Genomic DNA, 23,728 nt, shown 5'->3' with positions numbered 1-23,728 from the left:
TACCTATGCTCTAAACTTATGTTTCTGCCACTTTGGTTAGTAATGAGACTTTAATTCCCATCAATTCTGCTTTAGAGTTCTGAACCAGCAATACAAGGGCAGGATATGAATAGCCAGAAAATGGTCAGAAAATCAATCAAGTAACAGAAAGTAATTAAATGGGACGGACTAGCATCACAGTCTCTTAATACAAGTGATTATTAAAGGTTAATGAGCGTTTCCATCCTGAGGGGGGGGGGGGCTGTAGTTTCCAGAATCCTTACCTTGCAACTAGGGACTACCTGTCCAATGTGACAGAACAGGGCTGAGGTTAAACATGCTGGAGCCCAGGGCAGAAATCTAGGAGAGGGCCCCAAAGCCCACCAGCAGGTTCTATATCCTTTAGCATCAGACAGGCTTAGGACTAAAGGTGCCCCCTTGTAAGAGGCTTGGGGAAGTTTCCCTGTCATACCTCACTCCAGCTTTGCCCCAGCCTTGCCTCATTCAAACTGCCCCAGTCTAGGTCCACCTCAGCTTTTCCTCACTTTAGCCTCAACAAACATCTGAGCCAGTTTAGAAATGAGCCAAATTTTTTTTTTTTTTTTAAAGTCGATGCACCCTCATGTCTTCAATAAAAAAGGAGGCAGGTGGAATGCAAGAAGAAAAGGGGATGGGATTTGATTTTTTTCCTGCCTTTCTGTGGTTACAATCAAAGTGATTTACATACTTATTTTGTACCTGGGCAGTGGCAGGTTAAGGGCTCCCTTTATCAAGCAGCAGTAGAGCCTATTACTGTGAACCATTGAGGTAAATGCTCTGATGCTCATTCAATTCTTATGAGCTTTGGAGCATTTACCTTGCCAGCCCACAGTAAAAGGCTGTACTGCTGCTTGATAAAAGGAGACCAAAGTAACTTGCCCAGAGTCACAAGTAGCTGCAGTGGGAATCAAACCTGGGTCCCCTGCCACTGTATTACCCATTAGGCCAGATCTCCATTCAAAATACGCCATTCAACTTATCAGCAACCATTTACATTTTCATTGCAATAAAAATTCCCTTGTTCTGGAGGAGAATATTCTCCTGCGGTGGCAAATTCCAATTCCCTGATTTACAGGCTGAATTAAGAACTGCAGGCATTAGGAATTTGACACCACGTAGCCAGGAAATACCAGGCTGTGCTATATTTCTCACAGTCAAAGCCAGGGAATTTCAAATGCAAAGAAACAGCTTCAGCAATTAAGAGTTCAGTAAAATCACACTTTCAATGCAAGTAAACACAAGTTCCAAGACCATCCTATTTATAAGTGCATTTTGTCAAACTTACTACAAAGGAGAAGAGCCTGAGGAAGGGTGCAAGGTAAGAATAATTAAAGATCACTCTTCTATATGAATAGGTCTCTAAGGCGCTGTCTCTATTCTTTTCAAAAGCCTAAGGGAGGTTGTATGAAACTGTACATGTTTTTAATTAAAAAAAACATGGAGCTTTTATAAAGTACTAGGAGATCGGGCCTACAAGTATGTCATCTCCTAATGGAAGGGGAAATGGAAGAGACTTTACATGACAAAGAAATTTAGGTGTAAATATTCAGCTGTAGTAGTCAATACTTTTTGGGCTGCCACCGGCATTATCCCCAGATATTCAATGCCGGTGCCAGGACATGGCCAGCACTGAATAGCCAGGCACACATGGCTGGTTAACATGTGGTTAATAGGGAAATTCTATAACTGGCACCAAAAGTGGTGGTAGGCGCTGGAAAGCGCCGACATAGGCACAATTCACAGCATCGATATGTGCTGGAAATGTAGGCCCGGAAAACCCTGGTCTACACTTCCAGTGCCTATCTTGCCCAGATATACGATTCTGTATTTGGTGCTATCGTGTGATTGACACACGATCAGTGGCCACTTTTTAGATGGCTGCCGATAGCGGCACCATATACAGAATCTGGCTGTAAGTGCAATATTCAGCAATATAAGTGCAATATAAAGATAGGATGGCGTTTTATGAAGTCCTATTTATATGGTTACCTTAATTGGTTAAGTGCTAAATATCGACGCTTAACTAAGTGCCAATTTTGCACCTGAACCAACCACCAATATGCCAATTTTGGCTTAGGCTAGTGGTTCCCAAACCTGGTCCAGAAGGAACTCCAGCCCACTGGGTTTTCAAGATATTCATAATGAATATTCATGAAAGAGATTTGCATGTGTTGGAGACAGTGCATTCAAATCTCTTATGAATATTCATGTGGATATCATGAAAACTTGACTAGCTCAGGTGACTCCAGGACAAGGACTGGGAACCATTGGCTTAGGCATTAACCATAGATATTCAGCAGCATTAACAGGATAAGGAACGCTAAATACCCCTAGTTAATCCCAGACAAGCAATTTAAATGGCCAGGATCCTCTCCCAGCTGTTTAAATCACTTATATAGAGGAGGATCACTTGGTCTACCCAGCCTTCTCATCTGTACCTGACTGCTGTTCTAAAATGGATACTACTTTGGATTAGAGATGGTTAGCCAAAACATTTTCGTTTTGTGTCATTACCCATGTCATTTCTTGGTATGTTCACTGGGATCATTTTCATTGGACATTTTGGGGCTCATTCTACAAATGGGTGTCCCAATTGTAGGCAGCGGTAGGCATCCTACCACTGTCTGGCAGCCAATCAGGATGCACAATTTTAGAAAAAACTCCATGAGGCAGGTGCCTACCAGGTAGGCGTTTGTCGCAGGTCTAGGGAGATGGGTAGGGACACCTAAGCTCGTCCGAGGCTGGGAGTGATTTCGTCTAGAAGTGGCCTTGGACAAGTTTAAGAGGCCCTAGGCATCTCCCTAGAGCCAACACAGATGTCTGAAAAATTTCAAAAGTTAAAAGTAGATGTGCCTGGCTGAGCTGATCGCAGCAAAGGAATCCCCAATCAGCTGAGTCAGCAGGACTCCACGAAGCTGCGCTTTGGAGAGGCCTGCCGGCTCAGCTGATCGGGAGGAAATACCCCAACCATGATCAACTGAGTCGGCTGTGACAGAGGCCCTCCTCCATGTATCCTCCAAATCGGCAGGAAGGATGCCCACTCCCTCTTGCTTAACACCACCTGACACTACCCATCATGAATGGTAAGAGGGATGTGCATTCCCTCCTGCCAGTGGCCCCCAAACCCAGGGCAGGATTAACCAATAGGCCAAGTAGGCACGTGACTAGGGCCCGAAATGGTCAGGGGGGCCTGATGAAGGAGGGCATCAACATTGCTTATTCCAAATGGCGATGTGCCCCTCCAACATTGATCGGCAATGCGGGCCCCCCCCCACAATTGGCAACGCGCCCCCACCCCATCGACGATAATTTTGCAAGTGGTGCTGCTTGCCCAAAGCTTCCTTCTGATGCAGCTTCCTGTTTCCGCCTCTGCGCATGATGGGGTGGGGTGGGGGCAGGGGGCCCAGTATACTTGTGTGCCTGTGGGCCCTCAACAAATTAATCCTGCCCTGCCCAAACCCCGACACCCCCCATCATGAATGGCAGGAGGGATGCCCACAGTGGTTAGAGCTATAGCCTCAGCACCCTGAGGTTGTGGGTTCAAATCTAATGCTGCTCCTTGTGACCCTGAGCAAGTCACTTAATCCCCCATTGCCCCAGGTACAATAGACTCAGGAGAGTCCCTGGACGTCGTGTACCTGGACTTCAGCAAAGCGTTTGACAGCGTCCCACACCGCAGGCTGCTGAACAAGATGAAATCTATGGGATTAGGAGAGACTCTAACTGCATGGGTTAAAGATTGGGTTAGTGGCAGACTTCAGAGGATGGTGGTCAACGGTACCCTTTCTAAAATGTCAGAGGTGACCAGCGGAGTGCCACAGGGTTCGGTCCTGGGCCCACTCCTCTTCAACATATTCATTAGGGATCTGACTCAAGGGCTCCAAGGCAAGGTAACCTTATTCGCTGATGACGCCAAACTATGCAATGTAGTAAACGGCTATAATCTTCAGGATGCTATGGAGCAAGACCTGCGTACTTTAGAAAGTTGGTCCTTGATCTGGCAGCTGGGCTTCAATGCCAAGAAATGTAAGGTCATGCATCTCGGCAACGGAAATCCTTGCAGAACTTACACCCTGAATGGAGAAACTTTAGCCAGGACCACGGCAGAACGAGACTTAGGAGTAATCATCAGTGCGGACATGAAAACATCCACTCAAGTGGAGAAGGCTGCATCTAAAGCACGGCAAATGATAGGCTGTATCAAGAGAAGCTTCGTCAACAGGAAACCTGAAGTCATGATGCCACTGTACAGAGCCATGGTGAGACCGCATCTGGAATACTGTGTTCAATTCTGGAGGCCGCATTACCGTAAGGATGTGCTCAGAGTTGAATCGGTTCAGCGGATGGCTACCAGGATGGTCTCGGGGCTAAAGGGTCTCCCGTACGAAGAAAGACTGAGCAAATTGCAGCTCTACACTCTCGAGGAGCGTAGGGAGAGGGGAGACATGATTGAGACATTTAAGTACATCACGGGACGGGTAGAGGTGGAAGATGATATCTTTCTTCTCAGGGGACCCTCGACCACAAGAGGACATCCGCTCAAGCTCAGGGGAGGGAAGTTCCGTGGAGACACCAGGAAGTACTTCTTCACGGAGAGAGTGATTGAGCATTGGAACGAGCTTCCAGTGCAGGTGGTCGAGGCACGCAGCATCTCAGACTTCAAGAACAAATGGGATACCTATGTGGGATCCCTACGAGGTCATGCCAAGGGATAGGGTCACTAGGACTGAATGAGCGGGTAAGTAGAGTGACAGTATAATTACAATTATTCTTTAGGGGGTCAGTAGATTTAAGAGGGTGGGTAAATAGTGTGGGCAGACTTGATGGGCTATGGCCCTTATCTGCCGTCATCTTTCTATGTTCTATGTTTCTATGTTTCTAGATAGAGTGTGAGCCTACGAGGACAGATAAAGGAAAAATGCTTGAGTACCTGAATGTGAACCACTTAGGCTATAAGTGGTATATAAATACTAAAATAATTATAATTTATTACATTTGATACACTGCCCCTTTTGCAATGCTAATTAAATTTTCAAACACACATTAGCACATTTCAATGCATGCAAATTGACTTTTATGTGCATTAATTCACACTAAAGTTTTTGAGGCACATTAATGAACTGAATTTGCACTAGTGAATACACATCATTAACTGAATTTTTGTGTAGCATGAATCTTGTTTTCATCACAGATATTTTTACTAAGAGATTACTAAACTTTTCAGCTAACGTACAGCTACGATGAAAGATGGGACTCTGCTATACAATGTTACTGCTCTACTGCATGGAAGAATATATTACCTAGTTAGTGGATACCTTTGGGCACCAGCTAAAATTTTAAGGCTTTCATATTTATGATTGTCTTAAAATCATATCTACTAAATACAGTATAATAATAAAAGGTCTGTATGAGATTATTCCATGTCAACTGGGTCAGTTTCAAGGAGGATCCTCACTCGACATCTTCCACGGATACAAAAAAAGTGGTCCAAATAAAGGGGCCCCTAATTCTGTATATAGGTGAGGCCATATCTCAAAACTCTGGATATCTTCATTAAAAGTCCCTGAAAAAATTTCATCAATTTCTGAGATGATCAAGTGGAGAGCTCTGAACCACTTGACATGTAATGACCCCATGGCAAATAGTAACATCTGCCCTGCATCATTTCACTAAGTCAGACAGTTATTCTTGAAATTCTTTAAATGATAACCCTCCTCCGTCCTTGAGAAGCTTCATGTTTTGAACTACATCACACTGCCTAACCTGACATCCTGTAGTTATGACATCATAAGTAGACAGCTTGAAGCATGATCTGTACTAGCTTCAGTGCGAGCGCAAGTACAGATTCACTCCTTTCTGGACATGAATATCTCTGGACATAAATTAAGTGGTGAAGTAGGTCCTGACCTCCTGGCAGTATTGCAGAATTCCTTCCTTGGTCCCGATGCAACTCTTGGTTCCAGAGGAATCATACTCCCATTTCCCATTTTGAACGTTCATGTGCATATTAAGTTTGCCACAGAACATGGCCACCTGAGGCTCTGCCAACAAACCAGTACTTCCATCAGCAGGGACCTGGACAGAGAAAGAGAAGAACATGAATTAGCAATGATAGAACTTAAACCATTAGCAAAGGTTAAAGCTGCACGAACCAGCAGAGGTCTTTCCCTTCATCATTAAGATAAGTACTTCCACTGTTAAAATAAAAAGATGCCGGAGTCAACATCCAGCCGGTGGCAGTAAGCATTTTGCTGCCAGCGGCCAGCGTTATTCCTGGATATTCAATGCTAGGCCGTGTCTGGGTTTCATCATGAAATAATCTTGTTTGTATAGAGCTGGTTAATGCAGAGCCTGTTAAGTCGATATTCAGCCCTTAACCAGCCATGTGCTCCCACATAAAGATAGGGCTGTTTTTTATGTGAACCCATTTATGCAGTTACACTGCCTTGTTAAATGCTAATATTTAGCATTTGACTGCCAGGGTAACTACATATATGGGACCACATAAAACACAGTCCTGTCTTTATGTGATAACTAATGGCCAGTTAAGGGATGAATATCAGCACTTAGTCGGCCAAGTGCTGACTCCACCCTAGAACAGGGTTACCATATGGCTCCAGAGAAAGGAAGACAGATTGAGACATCTGGGTTTTACTTCTATTGCTTTCAATGGAAGTAAAACCCAGATAACTCAATCCATTCTCTTTTTTCTGGAGCCATATGGTAACCCTGCCCCAGAACACTCCCAAAATAGCTGGTTTTCACTTGAGCACTAACCACTAATTTTCAACAGCAATAACCAGTTAAGTGCTTCTGAAAATTTAGAGTTAACTTTGAACAACCGATCTAACTGGTCAGCGGTTGTTTCTGGCTGGTTAACGCTGGCTTTTACAAAGCTGCGGTAGAGGTTTCTACCATGGGCCAGAGAGGTAAATGCTCTGATGCTCACAGAATTCCTATGAGCGTCAGAGCATTTATCTCACCGGCATGCGGTAGAAACCTCTACCATGGCTTTGTAAAAGGAGCCCTAAGTTATTCTGAATATTGATCAGGCTATGTTGAAGAAGTGCCCCATTTTCAAACAAGAGTTGGCATGTGCCAACCCATCTGTACAAAACAGAAGAAAAGACATTATCATTTTTTCCCAGTTGCCCAGACTTTCTCTAGTGGCAAACTCACCTTTCATTTCTAGTTCTATATCTGCAAATATTATACTTCATTTTTGCCCCATGAAGTATCTTCAATCACAGCATTAAATTCTAAGTGAATCTTGGTGGTTCACTATTTAAGGATATATTTGGATTCATTACACTGCACAACAAAGTTTTTGCTTCCTGAACACTGCTGGGTGTTTCTTATAGAATTTTGGGTGCTGATCATGAATATTACATCAAAAATTACCCATCACGTACCATTTCAGAGAAATCTTCAATTTTGTCGTGATTTTTTCTTATATTTGGATGCAAACAATTTTTTCTCCCATAAGTGTCTTATCAACAACGGTTTGTGCCGCCTGGGTATGTCCATGCATAAAATCTAGCCAGGTTGGAAGCTGTTTTATGGAAGATGACATCCTGGGCATGTCTGGGCAGGTCTGAACGAGCTTGCGCTGTCTCACCATGCTATAATGGTGGCTTCCATACACCGATCCTGCTCATTTGGTTAATATAGATAGTCCGTGTGTGTATATAGTATCAGTATAGTAAAGTATAGTAGTATAGTAGCTGTAGCAATATAACAGTAAGTAAGCTTGATGCTATAGACGTTTTGGTGTCGGGCAATATGTCTCGTCGGTGTCGTAACAGCCGCGACACATTCTGCTATATCTGTGGGGAATATACACTTACGCCTCAGAGACGTTCGATGACTGCCCTTGTAAAGAAAGCCTATCATCTGTATTTTGGCTGCAAAATAGGTGATCAAGACAAGCAATGGGCGCCTCACATTTGCTGTGCGACATGTGCTGTTAGTCTGAGAGCCTGGCTCAGAGGTACTCGAAAGACGATGCCATTTGCTGTTCCGATGATATGGCGAGAACAGAAAGACCATGTGACGGACTGTTATTTCTGTTTGACTAATGTGTCTGGTTTCTCTGCCAAAAACAAGAAGTCAATTGAATATCCTAATCTGCCTTCAGCAATGAGACCCATGCCACATGATGACAGTCTTCCAGTTCCGAAACCACCAGAGGTTTGGACCTTAGACGAACCAGATGAAGAAACTGCAGTGCAGGGTTCTAACAGTGACATTGACCCGGATTTTGAACCATCCTCATCAGGCGATCCACATCTGATAACACAGTCCGAATTGAACGATTTGGTCAGAGATTTGGGTCTGTCAAAAGCAAAAGCTGAGCTGCTAGGTTCGAGACTGCAGGAATGGTGTTTGCTATCACCAGGTATGAAAATTTCTGTGTTTCGAGACCGGCATCATGATATAACCAAATTTTTTGCACAAGTCGACAGTCTCTGTTTCTGTTGTGACATTGAAGGATTGTTCTCGGTCTTTGGTTGTGATCACAACCCGGAAGAGTGGCGTCTTTTCATTGATTCGTCAATGTTAAGCCTGAAAGCTGTTCTGTTGCACAATGGCAACGTTTATCCTTCAGTACCTGTTGGCTATGCAGCACATATGAAAGAAACATATGAGAATATGGAAATGTTACTAAAGTATGTCCAGTATACCAGGTATAACTGGAATATCTGTGGAGACCTCAAAGTCGTTGCTCTGTTACTAGGACTGCAGCTTGGCTATACAAAGTACTGCTGTTTCATCTGCGAATGGGACAGCCGAGACAGAGAGTCGCACTATTCTAGAAAGAACTGGCCACTCCGTAAAAAGTTAGTTCCAGGACAGAAAAATGTAGCACATGAATCGCTTGTTGACCCGACAAAGATATTTTTGCCTCCTCTTCACATTAAACTGGGACTCATGAAGAATTTTGTGAAAGCAATGAACAAGGAAGGGGAAGGTTTTCGTTATTTAAGACAGATGTTCCCAAGAATAACTGATGCCAAGATCAAAGAGGGTATTTTTGTTGGCCCCCAGATCAGACATGTTATGAGTGACAAGCGATTTGAAGATCTGTTAGTTGGGCCGGAAAAAATTGGCTGGAAAGCCTTGAAAGACGTTGTTGACAATTTTCTGGGCAATTACAGAGCCCCAAACTACATTCAGCTGGTAGACAAACTTCTCAAAGCATACAAGAGAATGAAGTGCAATATGTCACTCAAGATTCATTTCCTCCATTCACACTTGGACTTCTTCCCCGCAAATCTCGGTGCTGTGAGTGACGAGCACGGTGAAAGGTTTCATCAAGACATAGCTACGATGGAGAAACGATACCAGGGCAATTGGAATCCGTCAATGCTTGCCGACTATTGTTGGATGCTACAACGTGATGCACCAGACACTGAATATAAAAGAAACTCGGGAGCAAAACACTTTTAATTCTGTTTCATTTAGTCGCTTGTGCGAAACGTAAACTTGACTATATATTTTATTGTCAGTAAACATAAAAATGTCTATTTCTCATAGTTCTTACGTGATGCAGTAAAACCAAAACCATATTTGAGCATACCAAGTTGGTACCTGTCATAATCACCAAAAACTTTTCAGGAATCAAGACTTAACCAAAAAATTGTTGTGCAGTGTTATTTGCCTTTTTGAAATCCAAGCTCTTGGTGAGTTGCATTCAGGTGCACAAATCATTTCCCTGACAAGTGGATTTACATTATAAGTTGTACCTGAGGCACTTGTTTGAGGTCACAAAGAGTGTCAATGGGAGATGCAGATTCTGATCCCCTGCTTCAAAAAATTCTAGAATGCTCTATAACAGTGTCCCGCAAACTTTTCTGGCCGACAGCATACTAAATGCAGTGTTCCGGCTGGAAAGCACCCAGAAGTCAAAGCGATGACATCATGCATTGATTGCGTCGAGGTCCACGCATGTGCGGAGGCCCGTCTTGCCACGACCTCACTGTTATAGGGATCCAGGAGGTGTAGGGAGAACAGGAGAGACGCCGGCCAGGAGAAGAGTCGTCCACACCAGCTGACTTCCTACAGGACGTGCCAGCAGTGAGAACCATGATTACTCTCTCCCTCCCTCATACACACTGATCCCCCATCTCCCCTCCACAGAGGACCGCTGTGTTCAGAGCCCTACACCCCTCCCCCCAACATCCCCTGACAACCCTAACACTGACATCCCTGTACCTTCAGATGAAAAATCGGCAGGAGAGAAGCCCAATCCCTCCTACCGATAGGGCCGCCTCTAAAAAATGGCAGGCCTTCCCCCTCCCAATGCATCTTGGGATGCAGTGAGAGGGGCCTAAGGTCCTGATTGGCTCAAAATCCATTATGAAATACTTTTTTCTATAGACAATTTTAAAACTGAAAGCACATGTCTTATTTTCACTTTTAAAACTGATGAAAAGTTCATGGGTAGACTTTGCAGATATGTGGGAAGTTTGAAAATTACCCTCTTTATATAATAGTAATGAGGATATTAAGAGAGGTTATGAATGAGCACTGAAAAATATCCACCAACAATAAGACATATACCTGTTGTAATGTGTTGAAACCTAAATGAAGGCAGTAGTTATGAGCTTACACTGTATCACAAACTGTCAGTGGGTTGGAGGGATAGCCTATATTTTAAGCTAGACTTCAGAAACAATGATTTTCTACTGTTTTTTTGACCAATAACACATCCCAGGAGCACGGAGGGCTATTTTTGATAGGCCATCTAAGTCCAATTTATAATGTCCAGAGTTGGCTATCCCAAATATCGAGCCATAATAAAAAAAAAAACATCCACGAAGACAGAATGATTTGAAAATGAACTAAGTAAACATTTACAAAATCGCTGTATAAAACACATTCTCCTGGGCATTCAACAGTATCAATTATACCATCCCCCACAATGTCTATGTTAGATATCCTATAAGTTTCTTTTTTTCTTTTATTTTTCTAACATTTCAAATTTACAATCATAAGAACATAAGAAATGCCTTTGCTGGATCAGACCCTAGGTCCATCCTGTCCGGCGACCCGCACACGCGGAGGCCAATCCCGGTGTTCCCTGCTAAGACCTTGTTTACCCGTATCCCTCAATGTGGTTTGCAAGAAGGTGTGTATCCAACTTGCCCTTGAATCCTGAAATGGTGGTCTCTGATACAACCCCCTCCGGGAGAGCATTCCAAGCATCCACCACTCGCTGTGAGAAACAGTACTTTCCAATATTTGTCCAGGGCCTGGTGCCCCTCAGTTTCAGTCCATGACCCCTTGTCCAAGTCACATTTGACAATGTGAATTAACGATGTTTTTTGCTCTATTTTGTCAAATCCTTTTAGTATTTTGAAAGTCTCTATCATATCCCCTCGCAGCCTTCTCTTCTCGAGGGTGAACAATCCCAGTTTTTCGAGGTGTTCATTGTAGCTCATTACTAGCTTCGTAGCTCGCCTCTGCACCCTCTCCAACAGGGCTATATCCTTCTTCAGGTAGGGAGACCAATGTTGGACACAGTATTCCAAGTGTGGTCTGACCATTGCTCTGTAAAGCGGCATTATGACGTCCGCCGATCTACTTCAATATATCCATGATAATGAAACTACAGTAATATTTTAAAAAAGGAATCAAGATATCAGGAAAAAAGATCATCTTGAGATAGTCCACAATTTGTCGGAAATAAGATCCAAGATACATAGAAATAATCAATAAGGGAATAAAAAAGACCATTTTTCGAATTCTGCTATATCTTTTTTGAGATGCACACAATATTTGAGGTGCAGTTGCACCATGGAACAATACAAAGGCATTATAATATTATCCCCTGAGAGGGCATGCCATGAATCCACCACCCTTTCTGTGAAAAAGTAGTTTCTGATGTTATTCCTGAATTTCCTTTCTTGGAATTGCATACCAGATCTTCTGTTCTACAGCAATCTTTCCTATGAAAAGTTGATTTCCTGTATACTACAGTACTGTATTTATGCCTTTTAGGAGACTGAGTAGTCTATCACAAGCACTAGTCTCTCCTCTCCTTTAGGGTATACATAATTAGGCTACAGATATTCTTTCTAACGCATTTCTTAATATTATTATGGTGAAACATTTCTTGGAATGGTTATTACTATGACACATTTCTTGATCTTATTAGAGTGTTGTATTCATAATGGGATGGCATGCTGAAGCATGCAATGATATTAGCATGGAGGGGTGAGAGGGCGTGTTGACTCACGCTCATGGCAACAGTGTTGTTCTCTACAGATTTGAAGCTCTCCTACCATAAGAACATAAGAATTTGCTGCTGCTGGGTCAGACCAGTGGTCCATCGTGCCCAGCAGTCCGCTCCCGCGGGGCCCCCAGGTCAAAGACTAGCCTTACCTGGTTACGTATTGGTTCAACAGGAACCTATCCAACTTTGTCTTAAATCCCTGGAGGGTGTTTTCCCCTATAACAGCCTCCGGAAGAGCAATGCCCTGCAGTCATCAGTTATGTGCAAGCTTCATTCAGATATACATGAGGGCTTCCAAATAAGAGAAAAACCTATACAGTACACATGATATACTATAAGCTAAAGAAGTAATCCTAATTCACTCTATGGATAGACTGGTTGGTTGCAGAATGTTATTTCAAGTTAACAAGACAAATGGTTTGCAAGATTCCAATATGGTTAGCAAGATTCCAATATGGTTAGCAAGAAAAGGAGCAGATCATATAAAATTGTCTACAAATTAAGTGCTGATTACATGAAAGTCTTCACACAAAGGGGTTCTCTGCTGGTTACACTTCATTATGGCAACAGAAGTTCACAGTTTTGGGATTGTCTGGATGTTCAAGGCTTATGGATGGAGATGCCAGAATTCACTCCTAGTGCACATACATGACAAGTCCTCTCATCACATCTTAGCAATGATGGTAATTTTCTTTAAACAAACAAACAAAAAAGGACTGTGTCCAGATCAGTGGCCTTCTCTACTCTCCACTTCAAATGCAATGGGGAAAAACGAAGCACATTCAAAATGGTTGTGTCAGCAATAAAATGTTCCAATCACCACTACGTTACTTAGAAATATCTGAACTGCTATGAACAAGTTTTTGAAGCAGATGGGGGGGGATCTGTGGCTAAAATCTTTTTTTTTTTTCCAGAAAAAAAATTTGTCTTCTCAATGTTCTCCACAGATCTTTCAGAGTCTGTGTGGCTTAAATGCAGTAGTCTCGGCAGCTCTCATGGCAGAAGACGTCTGGATAAGTTATTCAGTGCTGAGATATGGTACTTCTTTTCCACCTTAGAGTGCATTTTAGGACCTCATTTGGGCTCAAACCCACAGTTTGGGAAGCTCTTCCCCAATGGAAACTAAAAAGTTAGGTGAAAATATTTAGGGGATGCTCCTTAGTTTTAGGATTGGAAAGAGTTTTGGAGCAATTTAGGGCTCCTTTTATAAAAGTGCGTTAGGGCCTTAATTAATGTGCGAAATAGCACGCGCTAAAATGCCACGTGCACTAGCCGATACTGCCTCCTCTTGAGCAGACGGTAGTTTTTTGGCTATAGCGCGCACTAATCCGGTGTGTGCGCTAAAAATGCTAGCGCACCTTTGTATAAACTATCCCTGACTTCATCATTGTTATTCACAGATCACAGAAGCATTTGGACATCATGGCAAATTAGGCAGTCATAAAATGAAGGCAGATAAAGACCATATGGTCTAATAGTGTGCTACTATCCCCTCCTGTCCCTTAGACATCATTCACAATTTGTTTATATACTGAAACTTTACTGTATAGAAATAGTGATGTTTCCATTAAGATTATTATTCAGAAGTCCATTCCTAGAACATAAGAACATAAGAAATGTCTCCGCTGGGTCAGATCTGAGGTCCATCGTGCCCAGCAGTCTGCTCATGCGGCGGCCCAACAGGTCCAGGACCTGTGCAGTAATCCTCTATTTATACCCTTCTATCCCCTTTTCCAGCAGGAAATTGTCCAATCCTTTTTTGAACCCCAGTACCGTACTCTGCCCTATTACGCCCTCTGGAAGCACATTCCAGGTGTCCACCACACGTTGGGTAAAGAAGAACTTCCTAGCATTCATTTTGAATCTGTCCCCTTTCAACTTTTCAGAATGCCCTCTTGTTCTTTTATTTTTCGAAAGTTTGAAGAATCTGTCCCTCTCTATTCTCTCTATGCCCTTCATGATCTTGTAAGTCTCTATCATATCCCCTCTAAGTCTCCTCTTCTCCATGGAAAAGAGTGCCAGTTTTTCCAATCTCTCAGCGTATGAAAGGTTTTCCAAACCTTTTATCAGACGTGTCGCTATCCTCTGAACTCTCTCGAGCAATGCCATATCAAAAGCAAAGAAAAGAAAAATTTGCAGAACCTCTTATAATTAGTGCTAAAATTAACCCTTCATAATTGGAAACAAGGTGATCATTCATGAAGAGCATGGTGGAATTTTGTGTGTGTGTGACAGAATTCTTAGGCAGGACACGTAACTTTGACAATTATCTGACATCTGAGTATTTATCATCTGAATTCAGACCACATCACATACTGGTTTACAGACCTTAGAATTCTGATGACTGTTGAGTTTTGTGGCACAATTTTCTTTTTTGTACCCTGTAATTGAATTGCCACTGTCTTTTCTTTTTACCTGTTACTCTTTGTTTGTTTCAAAATATAATACAAACTTGTGCACACAGAAAAAAAGAGGAGGAGCTCTCATCGTCCCAGACAGTACCTGTAACGTGGAAGACAAAGGCGCGCGCCGACAACTGAGCGCAAGATGGAGGTGCGCGCCGAAGAAAAAGACTGTTTTTAGGGGCTGCGATGGGGGGTTTGTTGGGGAGCCCCCCCCCCACTTTACTTAATACAGATCGCGGCGACGTTGTGGGGGGTTTGGGGGATTGTAACCCCGCACATTTTAGTGAAAATGTAACTTTTTCCCTGAAAACAGGGAAAAAGTTAAGTTTTCAGTAAAATGTGGGGGGTTACAACCCCCCAAACCCCCCACAACGCCCTCACAACGCGGCGCGATCTGTATAAAGTAAAGTGTGTGGGGGGGTTTCCCCCACACACACCCCATCATAGCCCCTAAAAACAGTCTTTTTCTTTGGCGCGTGCCTCCGCGCTGCGCTCAGTTGTCTGCATGCGCCTTTGTCCCGGCGCGCTTTTGACCTGACACCACCTGTAATAGTATCACTGATTATAAAGGCACCTGCACCCTGGGGGGTCTGTCCTCAGTTTTGTTTGAGAAGAAAGGGGTTCCTTGAGAGTGTTGATCGGTTACAAAAGCTGCTTGGTTGCACTGCATCAGTACATAATTCCCAACAATGGAAAACAAGAGACCCATAAAGCCCTAATGTCCATTTCAGAGAACTTGTGCTATTTTTATACTGCTGTCTAACTATGCATAAAACCAAGAAGATGGGATATCTGCCTGAGCACCTTTGGTCCTTCCACCCATCCATGTTGCAGCCAAATTACCAGTGAGACATGAGAAAGATATCTTCTTCCTTATAGGACAAAATGTTATTTTCATAAAAAAACATAAGAATAGCCTTACTGGGTCAGACCAAGGGTCCATCAAGCCCAGTAGCCCGTTCTCACGGTGGCCAATCCAGGTCACTAGTACCTGGCCAAAACCCAAGGTGTAGCAATATTCTATGATACCAATCCAGAGCAAGAAGTGGCTTCCCCCATGTCTTTCTTAACATCAGACTATGGACTTTTCCTCCAGGAAACTGTCCAAACCTTTCTTAAAACCAGCTACGCAATCTGCTCTTACCACAACCTCTGACAAAGCGTTCCAGAGCTTAACTATTCTCTGAGTGAAAAAAATATTTCCTCCTATTGGTTTTAAAAGTATTTCCCCATAACTTCGAGTGCCCCCTAGTCTCTGTAATTTTTATCAGAGTGAAAAATCGATCCACTTGGACCTGATCTACATCACTCAGGATTTTGTAGACTTCAATCGCATCTCCCCTCAGCTATCTCTTCTCCAAGCTGAAGAGCCCCAACCTTTTTAGTCTTTCCTCATACAAAAGGAGCTCCATCCCTTTTATCATCTTGGTCGCTCTTCTTTGAACATTTTCTGTTGCTACTTTAGCTTTCTTGAGATAAGGAGACCAGAATTGAATGCAATACTCCAGATGAAGTTGCACCATGGAGCAATACAGGGGCCAATCCAGGTCACTAGTACCTGGCCAAAACCCAAGGTGTAGCAATATTCTATGATACCAATCCAGAGCAAGAAGTGGCTTCCCCCATGTCTTTCTTAACATCAGACTATGGACTTTTCCTCCAGGAAACTGTCCAAACCTTTCTTAAAACCAGCTACGCAATCTGCTCTTACCACAACCTCTGACAAAGCGTTCCAGAGCTTAACTATTCTCTGAGTGAAAAAAATATTTCCTCCTATTGGTTTTAAAAGTATTTCCCCATAACTTCGAGTGCCCCCTAGTCTCTGTAATTTTTATCAGAGTGAAAAATCGATCCACTTGGACCTGATCTACATCACTCAGGATTTTGTAGACTTCAATCGCATCTCCCCTCAGCTATCTCTTCTCCAAGCTGAAGAGCCCCAACCTTTTTAGTCTTTCCTCATACAAAAGGAGCTCCATCCCTTTTATCATCTTGGTCGCTCTTCTTTGAACATTTTCTGTTGCTACTTTAGCTTTCTTGAGATAAGGAGACCAGAATTGAATGCAATACTCCAGATGAAGTTGCACCATGGAGCAATACAGGGGCATTATAACATTCTTAGTCTTGTTAACCATCCCTTTTTTAATAATTCCTAGCATCCTGTTTGCTTTTTGGGCCGCTGTCACACTAATATCATTAGCACAGTCTCTGCCATGATGATTAAGACTTGAAATGTTTTCTAGAATTCAAATGGCTTCATATACTGAGTAGCAATGATCATACCCAAATACGAAAAACAGCAACTTTTTACAATTCTAGCAAATTAAATAGCTCAGTTAGCAAGAACACCCCCTACCTGTAGTTTTTGTCTGGCATCTGCACAAACAGGAATGCCATCCACCATTGTATTTCTTAAATAAGTTTAGTAAACACATAATTTAATCAACTACAGATGTAAAATCCACAGATACTGCAAATTTACTAATTCAGCTGGCCTCATTTTGCTCATCTCACAGTCCTGACAAAACTTGTATACAGTGAGATCTAAAATACCATACCACAAGAAAAATCATAACCAAATCTTCTCCCCTATACTTATATAAGATGGTCCATGACCACCGCATCTGCATCCTCATGGCATGGTGGGAGGGAGGAAGACCAGACACTGTGAAAGAGTGCATGAGGGAGAGATTCAAGAACAGAAAAGGCTGAGACACTCAAGGAGGACAAAAGAGTAAAAGAGAGTGGGGAGCGGAATCCCAACAAGGACAGCGTATCAAGGAGCAGGCGATGATAAACAGTATCCAAGGCGGCAGACAGATCGAGAAGGATGAGGATAGAGTAGAGTCCTTTGGAAACTTTAGTAAGGGCAGTTTCTGTGGAATGCAGTAGACGAAAGCCTGATTGAATTGGATCCAGAATAGCATGGAAAGAGAGGAAGTCCAGGCAATGGCAGTGAATAACAAGTTCAAGTAACTTGGATAAGAAGGAGAGGAGGGAGATGGAGCAATAGTTGGAGGTACATGTGGGGTCTAGTGAGGGTTTCTTGAGAAGGGGTATGACAACGGCATGTTTGAAGGCATCAAGGACAGTTGTAATGGAGAGTGATAGGTTGAGGATGTGACAGATAGGAGGGATGACAGAGGGCGAGACAGCACCAAGTAGGTGAGTGGGAATCGGATCGGACGAGCAGGTAGTGGGTTTGGAAAATGAGAGAAGATGTGTGGTTTCCTCCTCAGTGAGCTCAGAGAAAGAGGACTGGGTGGCAGGTGTTGAGGGGCGGTTTTCTCACTTTATCTTTGAAGAATGAATAATATTAAACTGAATAACGACTCTTTGAGAACAATAAAGAATCAAGCCTATTGTGTTAATCTCATCAGCAGCATTCTATCTGTTCTGTAACCATTAGATCACAGAAAATTATGAGGAAAGATCTGCAAGGATAGATAACAGGGGCTCAAAATGTATAACTAACACACATTGCAAATGAATGAAAACAAAGAAAAGATTAGGAAAATAAGCAAAGGGGAGCATATCTGATACTACTAAAATCTGCCATGACACAATGCTGCTGACTCGGGTTTCTGGAGAAATCTAGATAAATCAAGGGGCAAGCGTAAGTTATTCAAAAGATTAACTTCTCTTAACATCAGGTCTCTGTCATTAAACTGTCATAAAATCACTTTGGTAATGAGAACAACGAGAGCTAAAACTGTCACCATTTCCACCAGCTAATGCACTTACAGGTCAGATCATAAATCATGTCATTTAAAAGGCCACAAAATTCATTGCATGCATGCAGATGTATGCAAAAGACGCTCCCTTCTCAAAGCGTGCTCCCTCAGGGGCTGATGTAAACACATGCAGGAAACTTAAGGGGTCAATTTAGCACACGCTAACCGATTTAGCATACGCTAATCAGTTTAGTATGCACATTATATTCTACTAGTCTTTAAGCCCGTTACATTAACGGGTGCTAGAATATATGTATGTCTGTCTTTCATTCTTTCTTTCTCTCTCTCTCCCCTTGGCCGCTTTCTGTCTCTCTCTTTCCTCGGCTGTCAACCATCACCCCTTGCCTGTTCCACCTGTCCAGCAGTAGGTCTTCTCCCTTCCTTTTACCTCCCCCTGTCCAGCAGCACTCCTTACCTGCTCCCCCTGTCCAGCAGCACTTCTTCCCTGATCCCCCTGTCCACCAGCACTTCTTACCTGCTCCCCTGTTTCTCTTCCCTGCTCTCCCTGTCCAGCAGCACTCCTTCTTTTCTCCCCCTGACCCTCTTCTCTGCTCTCCCTGCCCAACAGCACTTCTTACTTTCTCCCCCTGACACTCTTCCCTGCTCCCCCTGTCCAGCAGCACTCCTTACCTGCTCACCCTGTCCAGCATGCGGCTCCTATCAGCATTCCCAACACCTCCATTTCCTTGTGCATCAGCATTTCCTCCTTCCCTACTTCCCTGTGCAGCATTTTCCTCCCTCCCCACTTCCCTGTACAGCAGCTGCAGCAGCATTTCTTCCCCTGTCCATTTTCCTGTGAGAGCCGGGTGAGAGCTGCTATCTTCTGCAGTTTTTTTTTTTTTTTTTTTAGTTGAAAGCCGCCGCCGCAGCTCCTCTCTTGATCGTGGTGCAGAGCGGGAGTTGGGGCCTCAGCACCAGCCGGGCGGCTCGCGGCGCCGGCCCTCAGGAGCTCGAGGTCAGCGGCGGATATGCGTGGCATGCCATGGTGCAAGAGGAACAGAGATCATTGGCAGTGCGAGGTGGAGAGCAGGTGATGTAAAACCCGCGCATGCGCACTCGTGTTTCCGCGACGGGATCAGGGAACACGATTTTTGAATGCGCATGCGCGGCCTATCATTTTATTATATTAGATGGGCGTGTTAGCATTTAGCACACACTAATCTTTAGCGTGCGCTAAATCGATTTGCGTGTGCTAAGTCAGTTAGTATGCGCTAAATCGGCTAGCACGCCTTAGTAAAAGACCCCATTAGCAAAGAGCTTATCAAGGACTCTGCTCACATATTTCTGTGCTAGTTTGACCACCCTATTCTGAAAGAGTCTAATGAAGTGATTTCCAAACCTAGGAATAGATTCACAATGGGCACGGATCGGATCCGATCCTATCCGTGTCTGGGGGGCTGATTCACGCATCGCCCTCATGCAAATGAGGGAGATTGAAATCACGACCCCATCCAACTGCGCAGTCCATCAGTAGATGATCTGAGCATGCTTAAGAGCAGCGACCTTTTTTTTTTTTAAACTTTCAGCTGTTTTTACTTTTTCTTTGCAAGCCTGTGGTTTTAACCTGCGGGTTAAAACCACGGGCTCGTAGTGCGGGGGAAGGGCAGGAAAGTCAGGGCAGCGATTCGGGGCAGGCAGGAGAGAAGAGGCAATTCGGGACAGGCAGGAGAGAAGAGGAGTTTCGGGGCAGGCAGGAGATCGGGGCTGAGAGCAGAGAAGCAGGGCAGAGAGCTGGATGGCAGAAGGCAGGGCAGTCGAAAAGGACCTCAGCAACTGGTCCTCAGCAGTCACTTATTTTAGTGAATCACTTCCTGCCTGCATTTGAATTCCAATCCCCCTCATTTGCATGCGCATTTCAGAGGACGATCAGGACAGAGGTTAGTGAATCAGGTCGGAAGGAAATCGGGTCGTAAAGGGGTCGCTATGTAATCGGAAGTTGATCGGTGGGCTTAGTGCATCTAGCCCCTATTCCTGGAGTCACCCCAACCAGTCAGGTTTTCAGGGTATCCATGAGATATATTTGCATGAACTGTTTCCACTTCATACAAATCCCTCTCATGAATATTCATTATGGATATCCTGAAAACCTGACTGGCTGGACTGCCTCCAAGATCAGGTATGAGAACCGCTGGTCTAATGCATAAAAAAAACTATCCAAAGGGTATGGGACTTGATATACCACTTTTTCTATATGGTTTACATCAGTGGTTCCCAACCCTGTCCTGGAGGAACACCAGGCCAATTGGGTTTTCAGGCTAGCCCTAATGAATATGCATGAAGCAAATTTGCATGCCTATCACTTCCATCATATGCAAATCTCTCTCATGCATATTCATTAGGGCTAGCCTGAAAACCCGATTGGCCTGGAGTTCCTCCAGGACAGGGTTGGGAATCACTGGTTTACATAATCAAAGCAGTTTATATGGGGCAATGAAGTGTACTGTTAAAGTGACTTGCCCAGAGTCACAAGGAGCTGCAGTGGGAATTGAACTGACAAGCCTCATGGTGTGAAGACAGCTGCTCTAACCACCAGGCCACTCCTCTACTCTGAAGGTCTCACACTGCACATTTAAATCCATAGAATAGCATACGAATAGCCATACTGGGTCAGACTAATGGTCCAACTAGCCCAGTATCCTGTTTACACAGTGGCTAATCGAGATCACAAGTACCTGGTAAAAACTCTAGTAGCAACATTCCATGCTACTGATCCCAAGGCAAACAATAGCTTCCCGTACTGAGCCTAAGGAAGTCCCTGATTGGCTCAGGCGCCTCAGGCCCCTCCCAAGGGGGGGGGGAGGAACCCAAGGCGCCTGAGCCAATCAGGGCCTTAGGCTCCTTCCTGTGCATCACATGTTGCACCGGGACGGGGCCTAAGGCTCTTGCAGACGCATCACTGGACCCGGAGGAGCAGGAGGGACTGAGCACCCCTCCTGCTCCCAACTTGGAGGTAGGGGGGGGTGAATCAGTTGGTGGCAGGAGGGAGTTGGCATCCCTCCTGTCATATTTGCGCGAGCGGGGAAGGCAGCGTCAGTGGTAACAGGAGGGAGTAGGCATCCCTCCTGCTATTTGTGGGTTGCTGAAGGGACCCTTGCATTTGTTTGGGGAGGGGGGGGGCCTCGACCATTTTTTGACAGATCTGCCATTTCATTTTTTTATGGGGCAGATATTTTGAGTGTGTAACACACATAAAATATTTGTACCATGGAAAAAAACATGAATAAAAAAGATAGGCAGGCCTGTCAAAAAACCTGCAGACCTGTCGGTAACTCAGTTACCAACAGGTCTGCAGCAGTCGGGTTTGCCAATAGTAAAACCCAATTCAAAATAGCCAAGCAATTGTTAGTGAATCAATCGCTTGGTTATTTTGCATGGGGTTTTACTAATTTGCATGGGAGGATCGGGATCGGATTGCTGCAGGCATTAGTGAATGGGGTTGGAGGGAAATCTGGTCATAAAGGGTTTGCTTTGTGAACTTAGCCCTATGCTAGTGAAGGTGTATTAGCTATTAAACTGGAATGCAAAGGAATGTGTGTGCAGGAGACCTGAAGGCAAATTGCACAGATTTCTAATGCCATTGAAGCTTTAATGTGTGGTCTGAGCAGGGGGAAAAAGTTAGCTCACTCTTCTTCAGCTACTGTGAGAATTTTATATCACTTTTTTTTCTTTTGTGTGAGCAGGAACAACCCATAACTATTTTAAATTTTGTAGAGGGGAGTAGGTAAAAAAAAAAAAAAATGGCAGGATGAAAAGCTGAGGTGATTATGTTACAAATATAGGGTTAAGAAGAAGGTATACTCCAGGTCTGAAATGCAAAATAAGGCATTCAACTGCAGATATTTTGATGATCCCATACAACAAGCATTCCACGTGTGCAGGTGTGCATAAAATATGCGCATGCTGCCCCAGGTGCCTATACAGGTTTTTTTGTGCGCAATTTTCCCAATCCTGCTCAACCATGTGTGCATGTTTCCATGGAGATCAACATTATGCTCTCCAGTGTTTGTGCACATTTGTGCATGCAGATTATATAACATTTCATTTCTGCATCCAGCACAAATATGTTTTATATCTGCCTCCATTAGGAAACCCTCTGCTGAGCGTCTGCTCTATCACAAGGCTTACTACAGCAGCCACTCGGCTCTGGAGAAAGGAATTTGTTCTTTCACAAACTGGCAGCTCTGAATATTCTGAAAAAAAACAAAACTGCAGAGTACCTTATAAAATCTTCCCCCCTTTGCACATTCTTTACTCTCTCCTATCTCAAAAGTACAGCTCAAAATGCATTAAATTACGAGGGTGGTTTTAAAAGTTCAGTAAAAAAAAACCCAAAAAAACCAACACAAGTTAAATATGTATTTTTTAAAAGTATTTATATTTCTCAACATAGTTTCCCAAGTAGCCTGTACACAATCCAGCGAGTGTCCAGTTTTTCCATTCCATCGGAAAAGCAGGTTTTGTAAAATTTTAAAGAAATATTTGTTTAACTTGACTTTTTTACCAAAATGTTCAAACGTCCCTGGGAGGAATTTGTTTGCGTATCTACATAATATGCTCTAAGAGGGGGTGCTGAAAAGTTCTCAGCCCAACCAACCAACTTCCTAAGGGCACCTTTTACGAATCCGTGTTAGCGGTTTAACGCACGTAACAGCGTTGCGCTAATGTGCCGGCCGCGCTAGCCGCTACCGCCTCCTCTTGAGCAGGCGGTAGTTTTTCGGCTAGCGCGGGGGGTTAGCGCACTCTAAAAATGTGCGTGCGCTAAAGCCGCTAGCGCGGCTTCGTAAAAGGAGCCCTAAATTCTGAGTGTTATTTTGTCACTGTCGCTGAAGAGTATCTTATTTTGATAAGTGCTAATTTGCAGAAACAAAATTATATGTTTTGACATTGTTTCAGATCAATGACTGAACCATATCCACGTCACTCTCTTCACAGTTGGGCTGAGAACTTTTCAGCACCCCCTCATAGACTTTCAATGTGGAAGAAGAACTATAAAAATAATTTTTAAAAATCACAAACTAAAAAAACAAAAAGTCTTGAATGCACAAGTGTGCTCACTCCTCACCCAGAGACTTGGTAGAAGATCCCTTTGAAACAAAATCATGACTCATAGAACAGTGGGATGGTGCTGCATTTGCTGGCCTACATTTTAAGCGTCTCTTCCTCTACTAGGGAGACGCGTAGGGGTGCCTAGGTTCGCCTAAGGCCCTTAGGCAAGCTTAGGCGTCTTGCGGGCCTCCCTAGGCTCCTGGAGGCGTCTTCAATATAGGCGGCCTGCCTGGGGAGCATTTTTTAAAAAAATGTGCATCCCAATTGGCTGATTAGACAGCTGTAGG

At 43.7% G+C, this 23,728-nt stretch overlaps 1 protein-coding gene across 4 annotated transcripts in view; it reads right to left on the bottom strand.

The window, feature by feature from the left end:
* Nucleotides 1-23,728, bottom strand: part of APP (amyloid beta precursor protein) — a 338,242-nt gene that overhangs the window by 256,151 nt on the left and 58,363 nt on the right. For all 4 annotated transcript variants that reach the window (XM_033941038.1, XM_033941037.1, XM_033941035.1 and 1 more), the window contains exon 2: nucleotides 5,926-6,093. In XM_033941038.1, coding sequence (XP_033796929.1) covers nucleotides 5,926-6,093 — 168 coding nt within the window. The remainder of the gene's footprint in view (nucleotides 1-5,925; nucleotides 6,094-23,728) is intronic.

The sequence above is a fragment of the Geotrypetes seraphini genome, chromosome 4 (assembly GCF_902459505.1).
Source record: "Geotrypetes seraphini chromosome 4, aGeoSer1.1, whole genome shotgun sequence".
NCBI classification, from domain to species: Eukaryota; Metazoa; Chordata; class Amphibia; order Gymnophiona; family Dermophiidae; genus Geotrypetes; species Geotrypetes seraphini.
The sequence above is the reverse complement of the archived record's forward strand: the minus strand, read 5'-3'. Positions and strand labels throughout refer to the sequence as shown.